Source organism: Echinops telfairi, unplaced genomic scaffold (assembly GCF_000313985.2).
Source record: "Echinops telfairi isolate 266 unplaced genomic scaffold, ASM31398v2 ScPeMD7_18;HRSCAF=68, whole genome shotgun sequence".
NCBI lineage: Eukaryota > Metazoa > Chordata > Mammalia > Afrosoricida > Tenrecidae > Echinops > Echinops telfairi.
The window spans coordinates 74,273,618-74,284,302 of record NW_022103915.1 but is presented as its reverse complement, the minus strand read 5'-3'; the positions used below and the strand labels follow the sequence as shown (position 1 = coordinate 74,284,302).

At 41.5% G+C, this 10,685-nt stretch overlaps 1 protein-coding gene across 2 annotated transcripts in view; it reads left to right on the top strand.

Annotated features, from left to right (window-relative positions):
* AKAP6 (A-kinase anchoring protein 6) overlaps positions 1–10,685 on the top strand; it is a 524,185-nt gene that overhangs the window by 382,348 nt on the left and 131,152 nt on the right. For both annotated transcript variants that reach the window (XM_004698937.3, XM_045287776.1), the window contains exon 9: positions 3,840–3,960. In XM_004698937.3, the coding sequence (XP_004698994.1) occupies positions 3,840–3,960 (121 nt within the window). The remainder of the gene's footprint in view (positions 1–3,839; positions 3,961–10,685) is intronic.

Here is a 10,685-nt window from a genome sequence, read left to right as displayed (position 1 = left end):
CCTAATGCCGGGGGTTTAAGTGGAGAGAAAATGGTTTGAGAATGATGAAGGCAATGAATGTACAAATGCGCTTTACACAATTGATGTGTGTATGGACTGTGATAAGAGTTGTATGAGCCCCTAATAAAATGTTTTAAAAGAAAACAACAACAACAAAAAAGAATTCCCAACTCATGGGAAGATCAACTATACGACCATATAAAGGACAACACACGTCAGAAGAAAGGCCATCTTAGTCCTGTGGTTGCTATCACACATTTGAAATTCATAGGGAACCATAAAGGCATGTTCTCAGATCCTTCAACATCCAGGAGATTACATGTGAGAGTGAATGAGATGGTATAAACCCCAGTGAACAAGCACACTTTGATTTATTGCACTCTGCTTCATTACACATTGCACTTCCTGTGTTTGCGTTTTTGTTTTATTACAAATTGAAGGTTGGTGGCAACCCTAAGCACAATGAGTCCATCAGCACCATTGTCCAAGAGAAAACAGTCAGATCTTTCCTAAACTTGTGTCAAAAACCTGAAATCAGTCTCGAATGTGTAAGAGAGGGGGTAAGATGACTGTCTTCTGTGTTGGGCGTTATAGGACGGCGTTTCTGGAAGACTGGTGCTGGTTCAAAGATTCATGGCTAAGGTGCCATCACCTCCGTCCCGTGCTGCTCTTCTGAAGCCACCTGTGCCCACCAGGTGTTTGAGTGTCATTGTCTGCATTCCTTCCGCACCGTTCCCCAGCCACTCTGAGTGCACTGGGCGTTCAAAAATAATACGTTTATCACTGCTCCTTGAATTGCTTAGTCATAATCAAAGGGTTTTTGTTAAATACCGTACTGTGCTTGTGAAAAGAAAATTAGCTTTTTTACTTTCCTTTACTAATTAATAATTTTCCTGAGACACCCCCTTCACCTACTTTCCTGGGAAAGCAGAACAATAAACTTGCTTGCAGATGAGGGTCCGGCTCTTGCACAATCCCACAAGCCACTTTCGAATTCTCTTTAGCGTTCTCCTTATGGAGTAAACTCTTTGGATAAAAGCTCAGTTGTTCAGATTTTCAATCCTTTTCCCTTCTGTAAGATGGTACCTAGATTTAATAATAGACTTATATCACCCCTCTGGTTCTGGGTTGCAAGGGATGCTACCTGGCTTTATACCATGTTTGCATACAGTCTGGTTGAGTCCATTGAAATGGGTTTGGCTTATGTTGGAATTGTAAGGTTGCCCCCAAGGCTGCCATTGGCGTAGCTTGTACTGTTATTTCTCAATCTGTTTAGGGCCTAGTGGTATTTCCTGCTGGCTCAGCTTTCTCTCAGCCATTAGGGGCTCTGCCAACCGTTCAGAGACTCACCTGATTATTTTTGGGATCCCTATGCTTCTGCTGTCATAGCATCAGCCTCCATCAAGTTCACTTATCAGACTCCCCAGCAAACTTGAATTTCAAAGAATGCCCCAACTCAAGCTCTGTCAGAGCACAGTATCCCCACTGTAGGGTGGAAAGAGGGAGCCTGGCTCACTGTCCCTCTGGAGTTGCCAGGGGCAAACATGGAGCTAGTGCCCTTTTCTTTCCTCAGCCTGTCTCTCATGCCTCTCCTCTGACTCGAGAACACACATCCAGTACATATCTAGTACCTGCCCTGCCTACCTTTAATTCCTTGTTTCTAAAATATGCTGAGATGAAAAGAGTGCGTTTGGGTGTTTTCCTCATCCTTTTCCTTTAATACTCTACTGCATTATATTTAAGGAGCCCTGGTGGTGCTATAGAATAAGCATGGGACTCCAAATTTCAAGGTCAGTTGTTCAAAGTCACCAGCCACTCCGTAAGATAAACATAAGGCTTTCTACTCCCATGACAAATGACAACCTCAGAAACCCTATACACATCACTGTAAGCCTGAATCAACTGAGCTTTTTAATTATATGTAATCAATACACACACACATACACATGCACATTCCTACTCTCTGGCACAGCATTCTACCAATTTGTCTGTCTGGTTAACCAAATGAGAGGCATAAGGAGAGATAAATGGGGACCCTAACTGAAGAGGTACTTATATAGGCACATGTATGTTAGTCCTTCCTTATTTGACAATTTCAGAGTTGAGAAAGAAAAGTCTAGGGGCTCAGAAAGAAAATCATTGTAGTGACTTAATTGTTTTTTATTACTTTCAAATGAGATATGATTTTAGATTTTCTGAGTTCTTGGTACTCAGGTGTTGTCTCTGGTCAGAAGCATTGGCAACAATTAATAGACTCTCAGATTTTCAGACTTCTCCCTAGAACTGCTGAACTAGTATCTTCCAGCCAACAAGATCCTCAGCTGTGTTTTCCCATACCCAAGGCTTCTGAATGTTCTGGCTATATCAACTAACTATACCCATGGCTGGCATTTAGGAAACAGTTGTTAGCCAGTCCCCCTTGATGGCCAATGACTAGTCTTGCCCTTGAGTATTGAGGGTCCTATGAAGGATCTCTACAGTCATAGTAAAGGAATTAGAATAGAAATTCTAGATACAGTCTTCCCTCAACACCAGATAACCTTCAATTTTTTGACAGATCTATTAAGATTAAGTTGTAAGTTATGAAAAGTGGATGTTAATTTTTTTGGAAAGCAGTCATTTAATATATAACAGGAGATAGGAAGAAGGTAGCAATAAGGTACTCACTTGATAAACCCGGATCCATCCCTGAGGCTGCTGCTTCATTAGTCCTGATAGGGCTTTGCTCGGGTATCGTTGGTGATTTCTTTTAGGGGATGATTTTTGAAGGGAGGACAGTGTCACAGTTTTCAGTCTGCACTTTCATTTCCTGATCAGTGTTTTAGAAGGATCTGTAGTTTACGTATTCTGGAGACTTTCAATGGAGAATCACATTAATCCTTTTAAGCTCCTTATTCTAATGATTTATTTTGTTGAAAACCATAGTGATCCTCCTTTGAATTTTAATGATTGCTGGCTGTTCAAGGATTCATTGTTTTGACTTCCTGTCCTTACCTTTGTTTCCTACATGTCTGTGGGGAACACCTGTCTAATACTGGATCTGCCCTTGGCTCTCACTGGCTTACCAGAGTCACTCAAGCCTAACTCAGTGTTAAACTGAAATACTGGCTACTCACCCGTGATAATAAATGGAGGATATATGTTTCTAGAGATAGGCTATAGACAACAGAAGGACCGAGAAATGATTAAGTCATTTCCAACTGAAAATAATAATTTGGATATGAGAATATATTTTGATCACCAGAGAAATTAGTTAAATGTATTATGCTTAGTCATAAACCTATTAAGATTTAATGTGGATGGGAAATCTAGCGGACAAGAGCATGTCAAAGTTCAAAGAGCCCTAGCGGCAGCAATTGGAGCCCACAGCTGCTCCACTGTCTACTCCTGAAAGGTGTCATTCTCGGAAACCACCCTATGGGCCAATTTTGCACTGTCCCTTGGGGTCACTCTTTCTCAGAATTCTGAGAAACCTAACATAAGTCATTGACCCTCTGTTTTGCAGCCTTTCAATATGACGCTGTCCTTTCTCAGGGACGTCATTCTGTTCAAGACCTACAGATCCTCAACAATGTTTAGCAAATGGAAGTTGCCATTGGTATGTCCAAAGTCTGAGCATTGGAATCACATGTTATGCTTTCAAAGCCTAAACAATGGCTGGGCCACGAGCCGAAGTTCTTATTGTGCCCCCTGTGTGCCCACTCCGAGAATTTTCCCCTCCTCTTTTTCTCAGGTATCACCAAGGAACACCATGGGTTTTCAAGAATATATTATTCTAATATGAGATTTTTAAAACTACACTGTATTTATGCATAATACATTTTGTGCCTTATCTTCAGGCTTCTGGACTTTGATTCAGAATATCAGGAGCTCTGGGATTGGCTGATTGACATGGAGTCCCTTGTGATGGACAGCCACGACCTGATGATGTCAGAGGAGCAGCAGCAGCATCTTTACAAGGTTCGCACACACACACCCCCTGCCTTGACCTTGCTGTGGAAGATCTGCTTAGCCTGACAAGTCTCTCTCTCACAGGATAGCTGTGTTCATTGTATGTATCATGGTGTCTATTAGAATTCCCTTCCCTGTCCCCATCCTCATTTCCATCCCTTGTGTGCTGACAGGCTGCACCAACATCATAATTGCAAGCAAGTTCCCTTTATCACATTCTATTTGGTGTAATTCGACGGAAGGACAGAGATTTATCTTCAAGATGAATAGCAATAAATGAAACTGCATTAATGAATAGACTAAAAGAAACTGAAGGCTAAATGGGCTGGTAACATTGAACAAAATGTGTTTTGAGTGGAACACTCAGGTAGATTTTATCCATTCCTCAGGTCTTCCCAGAAAAAAAAAATTATGCCTTCCGTTTGGCTTGTCGCTGCCAGGGTACAGGACACATCCAATTTAATGTTTATTAGTGATAGATAAAGTAGACGTTGTCATATTAAGTCAATACATTTGCGTGTGATTTAAGAAAACTGGCTTGGAACTCATATTGATTGCAGGCAATCCATCTAATAAATATCTATATTGTTTTCCATGTCTGCTAATTCACCCTTAGCCTAGTGTATTTTACCAATTCCACTTAGCAAATGGTCTTAGGAGGCCCTACAAAACAGCCGTGCAATTTTGACTGAGGAGCTGCTGCAAGCTCCACAGTGCCTGAAAAAGCCGCCCGGGGGAGGGAACAGGGACTTCCCACTGAAATACCGGTCTGCAGTAAATCTTCCTCATTTAGGCAATTTTTATTGGAGTAATTCTGACAGTTGTCATCCTTGAATTGCTCTGAACATATGGCATATTTCAAAGAGCAGATTGTGAATCATAAAAAATAAAATTAATAACTAACCACAGAATCAGCAACAGTATAATGACAAGAAACAACTACCGGCTAGCTTTTCAAATTTTCCTGGAGAACAAGAAGTACATTCAAGGTCAAACCAAAGTTGTTTTCTCCCTTTCTTCAATTTCATTATTTTAGATTACTTCTTCTTTTCGATATCACCCTAGCTTTTACCTCTTCTGGGAAGGGGTACTTGTACTTTCCCAGGGTCTGGGCAACTTTAATCACTCTCCTCTGTATTCTTCTTGGTTAGGAAAAGAGGGAAGCTCCCCAGGCACTCAGCAAATGGAGGGGCATTGCGCTCTAGGGGATTTGCTTCGACATTAGCCGTGTTTGTGGAATAGTTGCTCTTTTCAGTATGGGGACTATGTCTATGTTTAATAACAAAACTATCTGATATCCTAGAAACCTTCAGAAAGTTTGAGGAAAAATCCCGTTAATCTTTCAGTTCCATTTTCCCATGAACTTTGTGAAATACCCTGGTACCTTCTGGCAAACACAGACTGTAACAGTCGTAGCCTAAAGGAACAGAGTGAGGTGATTTTACAGTTCATATCAAGGCCAATGATTATATATGAAAAATTCTATGTACTTATTTTAATGTAGGCGTAGAATAATATTTGTCTCATTACTAAAACTTATGCATCAAAATTCAATCCCCACAGCAATAATAAATATCAAAAAAATTACTTAATGATAAGTATGGCAGTCCTAATACCAAATGACATTTTTTAATCCATTTTGTTAAAAACAGTGCTATTTGTCAAAATCACATCCATGTAAATTGCATCACAATTAACGAATAATCATTGAACAAAAACACTGTCTTATTTTTCTTGTTATTTCCTTTTATACAAACTCTCTATGCCTGAGAATTCCCATGTCGGCACATTACACACCATTATTCCACCCATTGAGTACTTCTGAGCTGTAGCACTTTCCCAAATATTTCCTTTACTAGGGTTCTTGCTTGTGATTCTTGTCTGGTCATCGCCCTTCTCCTTTCAGGTGCGCAGCATCTCTCAGCTCATTAAGAAAAAGTAACTTTGCATTTGGCCAATGTTTTCCAGGGATCTACTGACCAACATCTTGGGTGGAGAAAGTTGGAGTCTTTTGATCATAGTCTTCCTACTATGGTAAGGTGACCAGACGTCCCGCTTTTGATGGGATAGTCCCGATTTTTTTTAAAGAATGCAGGACAAGCTAGGGAACAGCCTATTTGGTCCATATAGACCAAATTTTAAATCAAGAACACCCCACCACCACACCACCACCACCCGTCAATGGTGTCCCGCTTTAAATCTGGTCACCTTATACTAGGGGTCCTGCCTCCCTCCCAACCCTCCCAAATGGATTGTTTTTCCCCAAAAGCTATGTATTTAAATTTTTTAACAGAGCTTAATCACCTTCAAAGCACTCTCCATGACACTTAATACATTTGTCAAATCTGCGATTCCATTCTTGGAAACATTTTCCAAACTCATCTGTTTGGATGGCTGATAGCACCTCCTTTGGTTTTTTCTTGACCTCTTCTGTGTCATCAAATCGCTGTCCTTTCATGCCCCTCTTCATTAGTGGAAACAAAAATAAGTCACACAGAGTAAGGTCAGGTGGGGCAAGAGCGGCATGTTTTTTTATGCCCCAAACTGTCACACTGAGCTGGCTGCGCAAGCAGGTGCATTGTCGTGGTGGCAAACCAGTCCCACCTCTGCCACAAATCCGGGTTTTTTGTCACACACTGTTTTCAGAACCTCTAAGCAGAACGTGTCATTATCTGTCTGACCTGGTGAAACAAACTCCAGAAGCACTATCCCTCTCACATCTCAAAAACGAATGAGCATCCTCTTGATCTTTGATGTCACTTGATGAGCTTTTTGGGGGGTGAGGTGACGATGACGCCTTCCATGTCTTCCACTGGCTTGATTGATGTTTGCTTTCGGGGTCATAACAATAGCACCATGTCTCGTCAACAGTAATGATCTTGGGGGAAAAGCGCAGGTCACTTCGGACCTGTTCTTTCAAAGCACGGCATGTTTCCAATGGACTCTCTTTTTGCTGGTCAGTTAGAACCCGAGGCACAAATTTCACGGTGACCCTTTTCATTCCCAAATCTTGCATTAAAATTTGCTGAACCAAGATCCAAGACAGTCCAAATAACTTCCCTATCTCTTCAGTCATCTGTTGTCAGTCTTCGAGCACAAGTACCCAAATTTTGTCCATGTTTGCATCCATTTGGGAAGTTGACAGGCATTCAGAATGGGGCTTGTCATCAATCAACATTTTTTCTCTTTTGAAACTAGAAAACTACTCATACACTTGAGTTTTTCTCATAGCACTATCCTTGTAAGCTGTATTCAACATCACAACAGTTTCTGTGGCATTTTTCCTGAGCAGGAAGCAAAATTTCACAGCCACATGCTCTTCTCTTAAATCTGCCATCACAAAAAATGAGGTTCAAGTGAAACTGCTTTTGCGAAAAAATTCACTGTGACCAGAGAGAACCTTCCCAGGCAATACTACTGGGTGCGTTAACTCAGAGTGAGTTGCTGGATGCTTACCTAGCAGGAGAAATGTGTGCTACGAAAGCTCCACCCAACGGAGCTTTTTTCCTTTTTGGGGGGTGGGGTTAGCCCAAAATGCTTTATCCACATTTTTTATCATGGTCAACATTGACATTTTGAGGTCAAACAATTTTTTGCTACCTTGTGGGACTAACACCTGCACTGAAAGACAGCTTCAATTCATGTTCCCCTGTGTTTGTGGTAGCTCAACACAGTCCAGCTATTTCCAATACCTCTCCTTGATAGAGCAGAGTTTTAGCTCTTGGTATCTAAAACCACTGCTTAACTGTTGAGTTGCATTCTGGTATGGTACGAATTATGCATTTTTGCAGCATGACTCGTCTATCTCACCTTTATTCTCTCTTCCAAGCAAATGAGTGTATGTCAAAAAGTATTGCTGCTAAGACTCCACTTCATAATGCATGGGTACTGCCAAACAAAAGATGCTTAAACAGCCTTTGCAACAGTGAGTAGCTGCAGACTAGTTCTCTCAGCCATACATGTGTCCTCGTCTCCTAGTGTGACTTCCAAAGTTAAAAAAAAAAGGTCTTCTCCAAACAGTGGTGTCTAAGGTGATTGGGCGAGTTCAATTCAAAGCCAAGAATTCAGCTCAGCTGGTGGTAGCACCTGCTTTGGGAGATCCTACAGGGATCATCTTGATGGCTTTTCTTGAAAGACACGGTGTAACCATGGGGTCTTAGGATGAAGAAGTTTCAAGAAAATCCAACACTGCATTGGTCAGAAAAAAGGCCAAGGAGGTTGCACCATGGACTTTTTCTTTTCATTATTACACTGTACCTGTTCCCCCTTCAGGGTCAGCAAGGGCTACCCTCTGAGGAATTCCTTGGGACACATTGTTTCATCCACCCAAAAGCCCTGATCTTGCCCCTTCAGACTCATTTTTGTTTCCCAGCTTCAAAAGAACCTTGACAAAGAACACAGGTGGAGTCCTGTGAGGGCATCAAAGGTGCCATTTTGACACGGTGTTCACTGAAGATGTCCTGGGATGGGTTGGAGAAAGGGAAACCCTTCTTTAGAAGCATATACACCTAGGAGGAGGATTTGTCAAGAAATGATAGTTTCACATTTGGATATTTTATTACATAAGGGTTTGATTATTTTGCAGCAGTACTTTTTACTTAAACTCATTTTTGCTAATTCTCTATAAAGGACTATTTACTAAGAATGCCCCCCTCCCCATACTTATAGCCCTCCTTAATTTAGCCAATGTTCTAACTTCATTTTCAGGCACTAGACGAGCCTATCAATTTTTAATGTGTTTCATTGGTATCATGGTTTTAAAACTTTCATAGGAAAAATACTTTGTCCTTGTATTCTTTACACTGTTGAGAAAAAACATCTTACATAGTTGCAATTGGAGTAACAGTCATTGAGTAAAAGGATTAAGGTTAGAAGCTCACGATCCCTGGAATTAATGAAAAGGATGAGAGTGGAACTAATCGGAGACCTTCAGCCAAGTGTTGATAGATCCCAGGCAACGTTGGACATGGCTGTTATGTCACTCAGTGCCTTCTGGCTCAGGTAGTCCTGTCCAAACTCTGATTCCTGCATTACCCAGCCCCAGGTGGGTCCCCAAACCATATTTTGGAAATGTTAGGCTAGGGACTATCTAGAAAGATGGTTATCAGTGATGCCAAAGCTAATTTTACCTTTTCATAGTTGGTACCCCCTTCTTGAGTTTATCTATTTATTATATATTCTGGTTTCTTCTAGAAAAGCATCTAGCCTTAATTCTGAGAATAGAACCAGCAGACAAACACCTCAGACTATCCATTCAGGAGACCTCCTGGTTGGGCTGCCTGGTGTGATGGCTCAGCCAGGAGGATGCTAACGGAAATGATCAAGGAAAAGAAGGGGATTTGACACTAAACAGTGTATTAGCACAGCCTGACAACATTTTCCAGTTGCCTCTAAACTCACTGGTGTAGTGGCCCTAGAGGACAGAGCCGAGCTGCCTCTGTGAGGTTCTGAAGCCGTAACTCTTCACAGGAGTAGAAAGCCCTGTCTTTCTTCCGAGGAGCGGCTGGTGGATTCGCACTGCTGTCTTAGTGGATCACCACCCGACTCATAGCCCCTGCGGCACCAGGGCTTCTCCAATTGCCTGAAGTCTATTCTAGTCCCTGGAGGGCTCCGTGTGTAGGAGTTGAGCTGCCCTCCACAGGGTTTTCAGTGACTGATTTTTCTTCCAAGATGAAAGATCGACCCTCCAACCTTCCAGTTAGCACCTGTTCAGGGACTCCTCATACAAGTTAGAGACCTCAATATTACAGTGAATGTTAAGGTATAATTTCTATTCAAATTATTAGAAAGTTTAGTTCTTTTCCTATTTTTTCAAATTCTACACTGCAACATCCTAGGAATAACCCACTTTCTATGAAAAATTAACCACTCCACCTTTGTTGTGTCTTCCCCACTGCCTTCTCTGTCTTGCTCCAACTCTGAATGTCTTCGGTAGGCACTTTCTAATCAACACTGGCAGTATCATCAGCCCAGACCATGCAAACACGGGCCTTTCATTCCTGTGTTTTTCTCCGCCCCATAATCTCACAATCACCTCCAAGGAGAATTTGCTCCACTCTCACTTTCATTCTCTTCATCCCTCCTACCTTCTTAAGTAGGACAATTTAATTTGTCAAAAGCAACCACCGTGATTTTGAAAGTTCAGGTCCTATTTGTACTAGAGTTACAAAGCCAGAATTCATAATCACAGGGAGCTGTCACTCTGCTGGTCTGCATGTGCATTAACTATTAATAGAGAAATATTTAAACCCACTCGAAAAGGAAAAGCTCGGGTTTTTTCATTTCTGCAGATTAAAGGTGGCATTATTCTTGGGTTCAGAGATGCTTAAAGCAACTTCTTCCCCACCCATAAATTTTATAACCCAAGGACATGGTAGAATTTCAATTGGACAGTTGCAGACTTGTAGCTCAGGCTGCTACTGCCAGTATCATGCTTCAAGGCATTCACAGCTGACTGGTGTCCTCTGGGTGTGCCCTGTTATGGCTCCTGATCAGAGTAACGCTATTGTCTGCTGTCTACCTACCACAAACGACAGGAAATGCAGTGCTCTTGAGTCAACCCAAGTAGAGGTGGACTCATAGTGACCTTGTTGGATTTCTGAGACTGTAAAGCTTTATTTATTTTTTAACATTTTATTAGGGGCTCATACAACTGTTATCGCAATCCATACACACATCAATTTTGTAAAGCGCATTTGTACATCATTCTCAAAACATTTTCTCTCCACTTAAAC